Source organism: Silurus aristotelis (genome assembly GCF_946808225.1).
Source record: "Silurus aristotelis genome assembly, chromosome: 15".
Lineage (NCBI taxonomy): Eukaryota > Metazoa > Chordata > Actinopteri > Siluriformes > Siluridae > Silurus > Silurus aristotelis.
This window is the reverse complement of record NC_139588.1, coordinates 7,053,556-7,068,794: the sequence shown is the minus strand read 5'-3', so window position 1 is coordinate 7,068,794 and position 15,239 is coordinate 7,053,556. Positions and strand designations below refer to the sequence as shown.

The following is a 15,239-nucleotide window of genomic DNA, read 5'->3' as shown; positions in this document are numbered from 1 at the left end:
AAAATTCCCTATAAAACAATGCATTCAAACTAATTACGTTTTCCCAAATCACACCCTACACCCTCATTCATTACTCCCTATATTAGTTTACTAGTATAGTCCACTTAACTGAGTAAATAAAAACAAATAAGTAAATTCAGACACTGATAACCACCTACTGTTAACAAGCAGAATCACTGAAAGAAAGAACAAGAAACAAAACTACGATTGACATACAGTCAGAGCCTTAGACAAAATCAACTGAATTAAAACGGATGATAAAACAAATTCAAAAACAACATTACAAGCTCCACTTATTACAGTTTGGCTTTATTTCTGTCATATATCTACAAAACATTCTTTGAGACTTAACAGAGGTTTGTATTTGATTTTAAATATTTCGTTTGACCTCACCATTTTGGAGATCAGTGGTTGCTTTAGTTGGGCTCTTCTATGGCTACTGTAACTGTGTTTGTAAAACACATTTGTTATGACAAAAAAATTTTTTAATTGTGATTAAGTGATTTTAGTTCACTGTTGATGGTGATGTAATCATCATTATCATCTAATGACCATATTGACTGATCTTAGTGTTTATTTTTTGGTTTTATGAGTAATTCCTAATTAATTTCATATCGTCATAATATATAATGACTCTTCAAGACTTATAGAAAGGATTTTTAAATACATTTGATGCAAAAAAAAACTTTAGAGCTAAAGCACTATTTAGACCCACACACACACATTAAGAATCAGCACATGAAGCTCAACAATGAGGACTATTAACAAACAAACTTTAATGCCGCAATGAATGCTGGGTGCCAGAATAATACAAAATTTAGACATAGTTTTTTTTTGCTCTTATTCCCTTTTACTTACAAGAACATGCTCAACAGTTTACTGATCATCAATGGAAAATATGTAAGCCTAATTTCACAAAAATTAATTATGCATGATTTTAATTGTTAAAATTTATTTAAAGAACCCACATATTGATCTTTTGTATGACATATCTGTTTTTGTTTTTAAGGCCTGTCTCTGTAGTTTGTCAGCAAATTTGGTCACAGATGTCTTTAAACTGCCTCAATTGTAGTTTATGTAAAAGTTTATGTAAAAATGTTGTGTCAAAAGAAATGAAAACAACAACAAATTTAGGGATTTACATTCAAATAAAAAACTGGTGTTAAATTATTATGTCACAGAAACCTGTTGCTGTTTGTCAGCTTTACACACTACACACTGACATTTATTTTATTTTAAACTTGAGGATGGAGTCTTTAAGTATGGCCCATGCGCTCTCATAATATATTGCACAGTATTCGCTCGGGTTCGGACTTTGGTTATGGTGCACAAACCGAAATGGACTGACTGTCAGCACAGTAAATGTAAACAAGTGGCAAAGAACTGTTACATAAGCACAGCAGTTAATACATATTATGCAAAAGTAGAAAAGTGTGCACTGTGCTTGTGAACGGCCCTCCCTCTTCCCTACAAAATTGGTATGCACTCATCCAGCTTGTGTTTCTTAATCTCTTCACTCCATCTTGCTTCACTGCTGGTTCTCCTTTCCTACTAACTTCCACCATCTATCTTCTGTTCTGTACACAACGTGCATGTCAAACTGTCAGTAAAGCCGCAGAAACCACAGGAAAACAACACTTATTAAAGGAGACCTCTCTTTCTCTTTCTCTCTCTCTCTTTCGCTCTCTATCATACCTCTAAGAGACAAATATGTAGTCATGTGCACTTGAACAGACATACACACTGTATGCACTGCTATAAAGGCGGTTTGCTATAAGATATACCATGCAGCCAGTCATACTTTGCTAAATGCAGAGAGGAAAACACAAATCAACATTTGTTCTTAGGCACCTTGGTTAGCCTGTATGAGTAATACAAAGAAGGATATTGTGGGGAGTGGAATAAACTGACTTCGCAACACTGCTGTCATTTGTTTTTTTTATTTGTAAAAGATGAGTGAATGAACACAAGTTAAATGTGTCATAGCAAGATTCAAAGACTGAGCTTATATTTTCATATTTAGATAGGCATAAATTACTGGAATAACAGTGGTGCCTGGTATGAGAGGAAGAGGGTGAAATTCTGTGGTTGTTGCTAGAAACACGTGTGCCTGTTCCAAGTGACAAAACGGTGTGCATGGTTTCATTGTTTTTTTTTTACATTTGTTTAAGCCAATATTGTACCTAAGAGACTGTGTTTTTATTGTCTGCTCATCATGTCCCTTCTTCTCAAAAATGCTTTTATTACAATGTGTTTTATGGTAACTAGGAACCTTATTGGACTTGTATTGAGTGTGATATGTTTGTAAAAGTGATTCCCTGTATGAAGAAAATAATGGATGAAAAATCCTGAAACCACCCCTATATCTGTACATTAGGTTTATGATCTGGTGTTCACCTCTGTATTCCTCTCCCAGCTCTCTGCAGATCATATAGAAAATCTATTAAAGCGGTTGAGTGCTGCAGTTCTGCTCAACTCAAGGGACTTTTCTCATTTATGTCCTGGTGGGAAACTCCATACTAGATTTACAATTACAAAAGACCTACAAAGGATTTACAGGTTTTTCACAGATGTGTTCTTATCAGTCAAATCATAACACACTCATAAACTCTCCATCTCTCTGCTGGTTATTGCATTCAAACAGACTCTTCAGGTGCTGCTTACTCACTGTGTGTTTTTGGCAGGTTTCAATAGTGGGAAATCCTTCTCCTCTTATCAGATAGATGAGCAAACAATGAGCTCAGTCTGTGCAGGAGAGTCACAAGCACCGGATACAGTACAGCAGAAATGGAACATCTGAACTCGAAGTTTCTTCTGCCAGAAACAACCTTTTTCAGAACACAGCATCAAGTTTGATATAAATATTGCAAGGCAGGATCTTGCCACGTTGCCAGTGTCAACACTTGTAACGACTGTGTTTCATACCAAAGCATGAATTATTTTTATTTTACAGACTCGGTGGAAGCAGATGTCCAGCCCTGGATTTGAGACAGCCCACTGTTCAATAAATATGATTTGCAGTTGGGTGTAATTAAAATTCCGCATTTAAACACAGAAAACTAGCTTCATAAGTTCTAATATTTCAAAAGAGACTCCAATTGGGCAGCCAGAACCTATGAAATTGTACACAATGAAAAATATTTTGAAATATAAAAGAAAGGAATGTCGTAATACAATAAAAACACTCTGTGGGTTAGGGGTTAAACAAAATGTTAGAAACATGTATGGGTAGTGATGCATGTTTAAAATTTTATACTGGGTTTTGTTTGAGTGTTAAGAAGATATTGCTATTGTAAAGTTAAATAACTTCTAGGTTGTTGTGGATTTTAACTGTACACAATCTTCCTTTCTTTATATAGTGGGATACACCAGCATAACAGTGGAAAGCCGAAGGGGCACGGGGGCACCTCAGGACCCACTGTGCCAATGTACAGTAATCCCCCGTTTATCGCGGTGGTTTTTGCAATACTGCAATAAACAAAATCAGGGGATTACTGTACTATTTCATAGATGCTTATTTTCAATTTAAAGTTAATCCATTTATAGTTTACCTCTTCTAACCATGTGTGTATACATGCATGCCAGAACCTTAAAAGGTCACAATGTGACTGTTACATATATTTATTATAAATATCTATTTACTCTACTTATGCACTCACTTTCTAACTCACAAACTTTCTAATCTCACAAATTTCTAACTATTTGTTTTGTTTGGTGTGACTATGGTTGGAAGTACCGATATTATGCCCTCTGAAACTTGCATTAAACCATTATCTCCTCATCTACTATCAACGTTTTTGGATTTTTATGCTTTTGGAGCCACTGGAACTCAAAAAGTTCCCTATCACCATTGCAGACTCTCCACCACTTGTGTGCTCACATGCTGAACTTTAAACTTCTGTTAATTACCCCATATTAGAGCTCCTGACTAGAAGACCTTTGGCTAAGCACACCACACCGTCATCAAATATGTCCGCTGTTCAACCACTGTACATTGCACAGACTGCTGCACTCACTCAATGCCTCCATGATTAGCATTTTGCTTTGCTGCTTCTAGCAATCATATTTCACAGCTAATCCTTTGTTTCTCTTCAAGATAAGGGTTGAGCTTTGTTCCAGAAAAGCCCCACCAGCTATAAAATAGCCTTTGAATGAATGTTTGGGACTCACACAGATGTAACAGGATCTCACCATATGCCTTGTTTATAAGGTCATCATTGCTCCTCTTGGAGCAGTTTAATGTTGGATTACAAGAACTTGAGTGTCCTGCACAGATTCCTTACCTCAACCCCATTGAACAATTTTTGGGATAAACTGGATACCAGCTAAAACCCAGATATTATCCAACATCAGTACCTGACCGCTGTAATGCTATGCTCCAAAATGAGGAAAGGAAAGAATACATCTGGTATGGTATGCATTGAAATGTATATTTTATGTTAACTTGTCCATTATAAAAAATTAAAAATAAACATGCCTGGTGAAATCATTTCTGTTTCAATGGTTTATTTACAGTGTATAATAACAAAACATGACAGACACACATGACAGGTCTTACACAATAAAACATTTCAGAGGTTAGCAAAATAAAACCTTTTAAATAAATATACAACGAAGAAATGCGCATATCAAACCTTCTCTTCAAGGGACAAAAAAATCACCAATCATTTGTCCTAAAACAGACCTAACAAAAAAAAAAATAACATGCATTATCATATACTGTAGTAAATACGACATGACGACGTTACATTGGTTTACATGTGATTAGATGTTGTGATATACTGCTGTACACTAGGTGTACAAAATATCAATGAAGTCGCACATCTGCTACAGGCATTTAAGCCACATGTTATGTAAGGACCTTAATTCATATACACACAGCCAATGGGTGGAACTAGTTGAGTAACCATTCTGCAATGGATATGCAAAGGAAATATGAAAAACAAACACACACAAAACAAAGAGGTGCACTTAAATGTTTATAGCATTAGCATAAACGTACCACGGCCCTAAAAAATAGTGACATCATTTACACATGATACAATAGAGCAAGCAAAAGCACAGGAGTGGTATCTTGGCCATAAACCAGCAGCCGGGAACCAGTTTATGGTATACAGTGTATTTGACAAGCTGTATAAATAATAGCTCATCAGTGCTCTGGTGTCTTACCAGCAAAATGACCTGCATTATGCTACAGGGAACACACGCAGCCACAGACAGACACAATCACACACACACAAACACACACACACACACACACACACACACACACACACACACACACACACACACACACACACACACACACACACACACACACACACACAAGTGCAGACAGGTGCCCCTTAGAACAATGTCGCAGTGTGGGAAGAGGGTGAGAGGGAAGCGGTGGAGGTGGGATAGAGAGCGGCTGGGATCTCCCCAACTCAAGTGCCCTGGAAATAAAACTTCCGCTGGAGGAAGCAGCTGGACACAAAGAACAGAAAGAGAGCGAGGAAATTAACCACTGACGAGTGCCTGGCTACTGCTGTTACAACTTAGTCTACCTGGCATGGTCTAAATCGCTCAGTCTGTTGCAGGATTCAGACTAACGCTCCATCTCTAATGCAAGGCTGCTCTTTTCCCAACTGGCAGGTCAACAAGGAATGAGAATTCTCTCATTGGCTCTCCCTCAGAGAAGCTACTCCTCCACTGTCAGATCCAATGAGATGCCTCCCATTGGCTGTTCCTATGCAAAGTGTGTGCCCATTGGCACCCATTTCTGCAGAGCAGTAGCTTTCAGTTGTCGATTTCCTCGACAGCAAGTTTCTTATTGGCAAAAGAGCAGACTTTTATTCTAAGTGTTGTTGACTCTGAGGCACGACAGTTGGTGGTGGTGCTGAGAATGACATACAATGCTTTTCTGATGCACCTTCATAGCCTAACTCTAATGTCCTAAGTTTAGATATACTCGGCAACACTTATTGTACATATACTGTATGTAATGACAAAAAAACTGATTTCTTCATAAACATGTGAACAGAAAGGATAATATACATTACAATATCTTTAAACCAATGCGCTTTAGTAAAAATGTACATATCTACAAAAACATATTTCTCCGCTTCTATATCAACAGCTTCAAATGTTGGAATTGGAGTCTCTTGAGACTGGTCCTCACAAAATATGCAATGTTTAAAATGCTTCAACTAATCCAAGGTCTAGGCAGCTGCACCTACACCACAGACAGTTGTAATTTGGAATGTGAGAGATTCATTGATGAAGCACATTACACTTTGTCTTTCAATACAAATTTACACTACTCGGCCATGTCCATGAATATACCACAGTAAAAGTGGATAAGTAGAAGGTGAAATGATCTTTACAAAGTCCTTTTAATTTTCTTTGGAATCTGCTCAACATCTTAGCCGGTGTATTTGGGAAGCCTGAGGGACTCTGTTAAATTAGATTTCTTACAATTTCTAGATGAAAGTTCTAGACGAAATCCTACACATAACAATCCAAGCATAATACTGATCTTGAAGCCTATAAGTTATTCTGCACAGACGACTCGCCGTTTACACTTTAACACTTTGAGGAGAAAAAAAAACATGCACTTCACCTAATTATTAAGCTGTCATTTGCATATAAGCAAAGCGTGCTGTCAAAAATTTACTCAATCCATATTTGAATAATACTGAGGCAGCAGATCTCTACCAAAATGTCCTAAAGCCATGAGATCAAGCACAATACTAATATGTGCTTTCAAAAACAAAGAATCCAGGACATATATGTATACTATATACTGCAAAGAAAGCGCATCTTCATTCAAGATAGTGATTAAAAGTGCTTTTCTGTCTATTTGTATTGACCTGTAAATGAAGGATAGATGCATAAGCTTTCATCGTTGCAAGTGTAATTTGCTGAGCCGGTATATTTGGTTGCATGCAAGACATTTCTGTCATGTTTGTGCTCTGTTTGTATTTTCCTGACTGTAAATTGACATGCGCACATGTGGATAAAGGTTGGGCAAAACTGGGTGTGAAATCCTTTGTGGAATTTCAGATTCTATACTGATAATACACTGCATGAACAATACTACCCCCACTGCCCCCTCTTATTACAGATGCAGGGCTAAGACACAGTGTTGTAAGTCCTCTCCTAGACATTTGTCTCCCAACTTTAAAGTTCCTCCCTCTTTTAGGTTTCCATTGACTGTGGATTCTGGACCGTTTGCCTTCAAAAAAATAAAAACATACGCACTTGTATATAGGTCTCGACAAATTTGCACTACATCACATTGCCAACTGTGCAGGAGCGCCTAAAACACACAAAGCTTTTAAATATCGGCGTCATATTTATGTGTGCGTGCTATAATCACGAAAATAAATCCTGATAGATTATCAACTTTGTTCCCCAGTACCTATGCAGAATTAAAAAAAAAAAGTACCACAAAAGGAGGCCTGTTGTGCAGAATATCAAAGAAAATGAAGAAAAATTATAAACTCTCCCTAAAACCTCTGTGTCCCATCATCCCATGTCACATGATCCTGCAGCAATGGGGGAGAAAAAGAGTGAAAATTACTCTGTACATCATCCGCTATGTACATCAGGAAATCAGTTGTGGGAAGATGATGTGACGTCTTTTCGCCTTGATGACTGATCCAGTGTTCGATCCAGTCGTATTTTCCTCAGCACAGGCTAGTCTGAAAGGCTTACAGTCTTGATGGATAAACCAGCATGTTGGTAGATGTTTTTTTTTTTTTTTATGCCTGTGGCTGCCTGGGAGCTGCTTCCTCTAAAAAAACATCGTCAGTGGAGAGTAGAGGCAGAGTAGGAGTGCTATGACCACTTCCTGAATTGCATGGTGAGGAGTGAGAAAAAGGCTCCTCTCGAGGACTTGTGACTACAGGCAACCTGGAGCTGAAGTTCAGATAGATCTAACAAAGGGAAAAAAATTGGAAATGTTTGTATTAGATAAGGAAATTTAACAAAATGTACATTTATATATTCAAGCTGGCTGGACAGGGACAACATACATGTTTGGTGCTGTCTGAAATCTGCTGTTCAACTTTCTCCACTATCTTGCCAAATGAGGGTCTCCGGGAGGGATCTGCATCCCAACATGATCGCATGATTTCATACCTAACAAAAAAAGGCAGACATACAGTACTGAACATGCAGCACATGACACACATATTATATGCTGTAGCAGGCAGCGTATCAACAACTTAAATGGTCATTCTTTATTCTAACAACATCGTCATCTGTGTTTTAGGTTTATTTCACCTACACCATCTTGGATTTTGTCATTTTAAAGTAAATATCTATTTTATATACTGTATAACTTGCACTGAAAAGCAGAGACAAGAAAACAAATGAATACACTTCCACTTACATGTCACTCGGCGCAAACTCGGGTGAATCCATTCGGTATCCTTCCTTGATCATCTTGTAGAATTTGGCGTTTACAGGTACTCCAGGGTAAGGACTGCTTCCTGAAAATTTTAAGTAATAGTACATTCTTAAGGTCTGTTCTATTTACACATTTCTATGACTTCTAATGTTATGGAAAAATTAAATTTTCCACTGTAGCAGTAAAACATGATTCAATGAAATGTGCGACCAATACAGTTTTGCGCTTTGCTTTGCTTTTCTTACACTGTAAAGATGTGTAGGGGATTTCTTTAAGAATTTTTTTTATCTATTGGGTGGAGACCCATTCTGATATTTTAAGACTGATTTCTTAAGACTGATGTACTTTTATAAGTTTTACCGTCTAGACAAAATCATGACTAAATTATGTATGGTTTTAAAAGAGGTTTCAAATAACTATTCAGTCATAAATATAGACAAAACATTTTGAATCTTCAAACCAAAAGGAGCTACCCTGTACATTTTGGCATTTTCAACTGCTAGAATGTCATTCAAATCTTCTCTGTTGTGTTCTGTGAATCTGAAATCACGTTCATGTTGAATTTTTTGTTTTGGAGAGATGTTCTTTGTAGTCTCTATCAGGCGCATGTGCTCATGCTAGTGCAATTAAGCCAGAGTTTAAGAGTATGATCAAACCAAAGCTAGAACGAAGCTAATAAATGCCACACACAATTCCTCAAATTACTTCCTGCCTACAGTTTATGTAAATCGCATTCAATTAATCTCACCATCCCAACAGAGCACAACTTATTTGTAGAGGCTGAGGTAATTACACAAATTCGCCTGTGTGTATTTAAACACAAATTAGTAGATCACATTTCGTAACTTGTCGCCCTCTCTAGTGGTCACTAAAATGTAGCACTTAGGATTAGTAATTGATGTCAGGTCCTGTTATTTCTTATTTGGATTCATGTGCAGAAATAAGTGAAACTTACCCAGAGAGAAGATCTCCCACAGCAAGATGCCGTAAGACCAGACGTCACTTTCAAATGTGTATACACACTCAAAGATACTCTCGGGAGACATCCACTTCACTGGCAGACGAGCCTGCAAAGCAACGTGTGTTAATTCTTTCCAGTTAATTTGAACAAGCAATTTTTTGACTCACAAAGCATGTCTAGACACCTTTTTGTGTTGTATTAGTGTTGGTTTTGTATTTAATTGTGCATGCTGAAAAATATAATTCTCGTACCCTGAGCCAAGTTCTATTGCATGACTATTGGGGTATAGTAGCTTCGTTACCTTAAAAATCTAATGTTTTATCAAGTTAAAGCCTTATAAGTGTCCACATTCGCATTCACATCTGTTTAACATTTTAGTCTTTTAACATTTTTCATTTACGGTGTCTTTTTTTTGGTAATTGAAATACTAGTCAAAGGCAGATGAATAATAATTTCGCATGTCTGGAAAACAACTTACATTTCCTTTTACCACATAGTTGGAGTCAGTAGTGATGTCACGGGCAAGTCCAAAGTCACAGATCTTGGCCACTCTACCTTGTGTCAGAAGGATGTTTCTGGCTGCCAGGTCTCTGTGAATACACTGAACAAACACACATAGACACACACACACAACACACAGATAAATACTATAAACTACGTGTCCAACTGCATTCTCATTAGCATAGAACTGCTATGTGATCTGTTTACGTGGTGCTGTTGAAATACTTGGAAAAATACTAAAACTGAATGTGATCTCAAACTAATATTTGTCATACAGTAAATACACATACAGTATATTCGCTTTTAGTTTTTACACACTGTTCATTTCTAATGGCTATGCTAGCTACGCTTAAGCAAATAGTTAAGCTAAACAGATTTGCATATTTTGCCACAGAAACAACCTCAACCCACATAGCTGAACAATGATTAATATAACCGACACAGTGTTCTGTTACACTGCTTTTAGTTAATGGCTCATAGTGAAGATACTAATTCCTAACAAGTAAAAATTATTAACATCTGTACATTTTTAATAAAGACCTCCATTACTGCTATCCTGAATTTTAGTCAGTGTTTAGGTTCCCTCATCATTGTTATAAGATAAGATAAGATAAGGTATACCTTTATTCGGCCCACAGTGGGAACATTTCTTAATTTCACCTCAATATTAAGTTATTTTTTACACAGAATTTATTTCTAGAAAACCCAATACACATAAAAATTATGGAAAGCCATTTAGGGGCTGTACTATACTGTATATGGATTTAATATACTGAAATAACCCAGTAGTGAGCACTTCCTATTCACTGATATATCGATAAGCAAGAAATGAAATCTTTTCATTGTAGGATGCTATGGTATGAGAGTAATAGTTTTATAGGCTGAATCAAAATTAAGACTATTTAAGACTATTAACCTCACTATAATGTATGTTGTCTGTGTATCAGACATGTACTTGAATTCTACCTTTCATATCTGTATATCACCCAGTGTCAACTCTGTAGTGCATTGCTTTCATTGCAGTGGTGGATGAAGTACCGTAGTCCTATACAAATCCACTGTTTAAATATGGTTCCAGTAAATGTACACATTTTTCATTTACACTCAAGTGAAAGTACAAAAGTACTTGCTTTTTAATATACTCAAGTACTAAAAGTAAAAATAGTGATCTATGAGAAATCTATGTAAATAACTTATGCAGTTTAATGTTCAATTTTCCTGCACATCAGACTGTTTTGTTTTTTATAGTTACAGACACACTTGTGTTCTTCCCACAACTTCTCATTCAACACATTTTTTTAATTCACTTTAAAGAATTGAGGCATGCATGCATATTTTCACTATGGAATTTCTTTCTTCGGGTTTATTTGAGTTTCAAGGGAAGGAGTGTTTATTTTTCAAAGAGGATGGTTGTGATGGCTGTGATAGTATCTTCAAAGGCAGTTCGACAGGTAAATTCAGTCAACCAGAAAAGAAAGATAAGCAATAAATTCTCAATAAATTTCCTTGTATATCTATGATTTTATCTTGTAAGCATTAGTTGTTATTGCATTTAAAGCATCAGAAATAACTGAGAGCATACATAGTATCAGAACACTCATAGATGCAATGCATTCAAATGCAAAGGCTTAACCACCAAGAAGAAGGCAAGAAAACCAAACAAGATTTTCGGTAAAAATAACTGGCTGTTCTCAAAGGGCAGTCATTTACTGTAGAAGTTAAAATTCTTTCATAATTCTCTGAAGAGCCCAAGTCAAAACATTTATCATGCTGAGATGATTTGGCTGATTTGTTTGACATAAAAAATATTCTCATAGGATATTTGAATGTGCAGTGTTTTACTTCAATAAACAGTCAATTGTTTTCAAAAGGTCTATTTTGAGTCATAGGTAATGAATAGGCAACGGCAACGCAAACGCCTTCATTTGGTCAACCTGATACCCAAGTCGAGGCACTTGTGCCTGTGTGTATTTTGACACACTTGTAAGGATGTGCACACATGCCTGTGGACATGTGAGCGCTATCGCTGGTAATCTGATCCAAAACTGGACACTCTGAATAGAAAATGTGATCACTTAGCTTTCATACTGGAGTGCCTAGAGTATTGGGTTTCCACTAAGAGAAGAGAAGAGAAGAGAAGAGAAGAGAAGAGAAGAGAAGAGAAGAGAAGAGCAGAGGAGAGAAGAGAAGAGAAGAGAAGAGGAGAGAAGAGAAGAGAAGAGAAGAGGAGAGGAGAGGAGAGGAGAGGGGAGGAGAGAAGAGACTTACATTTTTAGACGCCAGGAAATCCATGCCCTTGGCAACTTGATAAGAGAAGCTGAGTAGATCTTCAGTGTCCAAAGCCAAACCGTCCTCCTGAAGAACTTCACTGAACACCTCACAGTCAGTGTAAGAGCCAACACCTTAAAGAGAAGAGAGAAAAAGGTTTCTTATGAGAGTAGAGTACAGAAGAGAAGAGAAGAGAAGAGAAGAGAAGAGAAGAGAAGAGAAGAGAAGAGAAGAGAAGAGAAGCGCAATTCTTCCACACTGTACCTTACCTTTAGGTAATGAACGTTTCTCCATGGACTGAACTCCTAAAACCAAAGGCCTCATCGACATATAGCCATTTCTACCTTCACTGCAAGCATAATAATACAATAATAAATAATTTTATTATGTCAGCACATTTAATTTTACAAAGGAAAATGCAAAAAAAAGCAAATATGCGCTTGAACACGTCTTACCCAGAATCTGGACATAACAACACATTTCTATAGTAAGAGTCATCTCCCAGTCTGGAGCAGCAGAAGCAGTCACGCTTTCGGCGCAGGAAGTTCAGCAGGTCACCAAAACAGCAGTACTCAGTTATCACCAGGGTTGGACCTGGGGAAAAGACACAACAACAATCAAATCAGTATCACATACACGCATTTACATTACTTTTTTACTTGAGGGCTGATTGTTTTATCTCGTCACCCCCTTACGCCTTCCTGCTAACCACATTACCTAATTGGTTTATTCTCCCATTTCTCTTAATCCAGTTCAGTTGAACCCAATTCAATTTGTTTCAATTCGTTTTAGCCTGCTTTACTGACATGACCATCAATGGAATAACAAAAAAAAAAAAAAAAAAAGAAAAAAAGAAAAATTTCCAATCATCAGTTTGGGGGTATTAAGAAATCAAATATTTAATTTCCGTCAAAAAAAAAAGCTAAATATTTAAACTTACAACAAGTGTGTGTGAGCAGTAAATGTTCAAAGTATGTCTATGCATTTTTGCTCTTAAGGAATTAAACGAATGGCAGACATTTTCTCTCTTTCTATTCCTCTTACCTCCAACAGTGCAGGCACCCAGTAAGTTGACGATGTTTATGTGATTGCCAAGGTAACTGAGCACCTTCAGTTCAGACATCAGAGCCTCTTTCTCAGTGGCATGAGCGCTCGCTGTGGCACAACATCAAATAACAAACAAATGAATATGAAATTAGTAGTACAGGCATACAAAAGCCACACCTGTATCTTCAATTCTGAGGTTAGCCTAAATAAAATGATATTTTATTCCTAAATTTATTGTAATTTGTATTATTATATAAATTCTTATATAAATATGAGGGACAATACTATAGTACTCATATTTGTTCCAGTTATTTAGAAAATAATGCCTGCATGGTGAGTTATTTTTTTAGAGGACAGTAAATCTGTACTGCTATACAAGCTGCACATTAACTACTCTAAATATATCCAAGTTTCATTTCCATAATATTGTCTCTTAAGAAGTTTATAATAAAATGGTTTATATATATATATATATATATATATATATATATATATATATATATATATATATATATATATATATATATATATATATATCACGATATACATCACAACACAATAACGTAAATTCATTTAAATGGCACTGATTGAATTAATGTGTCACGCATTCGGCAATTAAAACTGTTGAAACACAGCAAAATTTTTGTTTGATGTCCTGGTGATTTATGTAATTTAAAACACCATCATTACTTTAGAACATTTACAAGAGGATTTTTACGACCTGCTCTGTCATCTGAAAATATAAACAGAATTGTGTAAGTATATCGTTCAGTGCAAAGTAATGGAACCTAGTATTTTAATGTTCTTTTTTCATGTGTGTTCTTTAAATAACATTTATGACCTTTGAAACATGTCTAGTTTTCATGCTGTATGTTGAGTATGGTTTTACTGATAACATACATTTGCATAAAGCATCAATAGTTGTCTATGCCCATGTTAATTATAATATTAAAAACTTGAAAATATATATATATATATATATATATACACCACAGAAACTGATCTCATCAATATTACCCATCATCTGTAATCAACAATGACCACTATATTTTCACCCTGCACCTTAAACATATTCATCACTGCACTGCCTCACTTGCATTATTATTTGCATCTTTGCACTTTACATTCCATGCACTAACTGTATAGTTCATGCCTTTCTTTCTTAATTATTGTACTATTATATTATTATTATTAATATTATTATTATTATAACTATTATTATTATTATATTATTATAATTATTGTTATTATATTTTATTGTATTTTTCCAAGTAAAAAAAAAAATAATTTTTATTATATTTGAATATCACCAGCACACCATGACAAATTACTTTTAAATGCAACCCATGATTATGATTATGCGAGTTCACACACACACACACACACACACACACACACACACACACACACACACACACACACACACACACACACACACACACACACACACACACACACCTTACATCGCACTTCCTGTACATGAAACTTAACAATAAAATCCATATTATATTACTGATGTAAGGGTATGTAAGTTGTGTCCTCTAACACTTAGTCTTGTCTTACAGGTAATAAAACCTGATCTTTGAGAGGAGTATTGATCTCGAGTTCTTGGAACTGAAACCTGCTAAATCCATCCAGTGAACGAGTCAGTTTTCCGACAGTTTTATTTACCAGAGTGGCTGTTCGATATCGGTGATACAGTGTTTCCAACCAAGGTGTTTTGGCACCCTCTGTAATGCCTACAGCAGTCACGCTGTGCTAACACCAATTGTGTGACTCATAAATCAACGCAGGTTTTTACAACTCGACTTACGTTTTAGCATTTTGACTGCCACAGTCATCACTGTATCCGCTTTGGACATTCCATATGCTGTGGCTTCTACTACTTTCCCGAATGCTCCTGAGCCAAGAGTTTTGCCTGTGTAAGCAGAAAAATAACCTTTATGATGCAGATCTGTTGTAGCAAAGCCTCTTCATTAACAGATCACAGAGGAACATGTGCATTTGCCATAAATATTCGCTCATGTGAAAAGCAATGGGGTGCTGACCTTTAATCTAAATCGAAAG

At 36.2% G+C, this 15,239-nt stretch overlaps 2 protein-coding genes across 4 annotated transcripts in view; one reads left to right on the top strand and one right to left on the bottom strand.

Annotated features, from left to right (window-relative positions):
- The window catches only part of LOC310738110 (uncharacterized protein), a 234,317-nt gene that overhangs the window by 94,649 nt on the left and 124,429 nt on the right, over positions 1 to 15,239 (top strand). The window lies entirely within an intron of this gene.
- Positions 4,490 to 15,239, bottom strand: part of kita (KIT proto-oncogene, receptor tyrosine kinase a) — a 28,559-nt gene continuing 17,809 nt past the window's right edge. For all 3 annotated transcript variants that reach the window (XM_083563002.1, XM_083563003.1, XM_083563004.1), the window contains exons 12-21: positions 14,986 to 15,090; positions 13,170 to 13,280; positions 12,581 to 12,719; positions 12,395 to 12,474; positions 12,126 to 12,259; positions 9,835 to 9,957; positions 9,351 to 9,462; positions 8,378 to 8,477; positions 8,019 to 8,124; positions 4,490 to 7,919 (exon numbers count right to left, since the gene is read on the bottom strand). In XM_083563002.1, the coding sequence (XP_083419128.1) occupies positions 7,746 to 7,919; positions 8,019 to 8,124; positions 8,378 to 8,477; positions 9,351 to 9,462; positions 9,835 to 9,957; positions 12,126 to 12,259; positions 12,395 to 12,474; positions 12,581 to 12,719; positions 13,170 to 13,280; positions 14,986 to 15,090 (1,184 nt within the window). In that variant the 3' untranslated portion in view covers positions 4,490 to 7,745. The remainder of the gene's footprint in view (positions 7,920 to 8,018; positions 8,125 to 8,377; positions 8,478 to 9,350; positions 9,463 to 9,834; positions 9,958 to 12,125; positions 12,260 to 12,394; positions 12,475 to 12,580; positions 12,720 to 13,169; positions 13,281 to 14,985; positions 15,091 to 15,239) is intronic.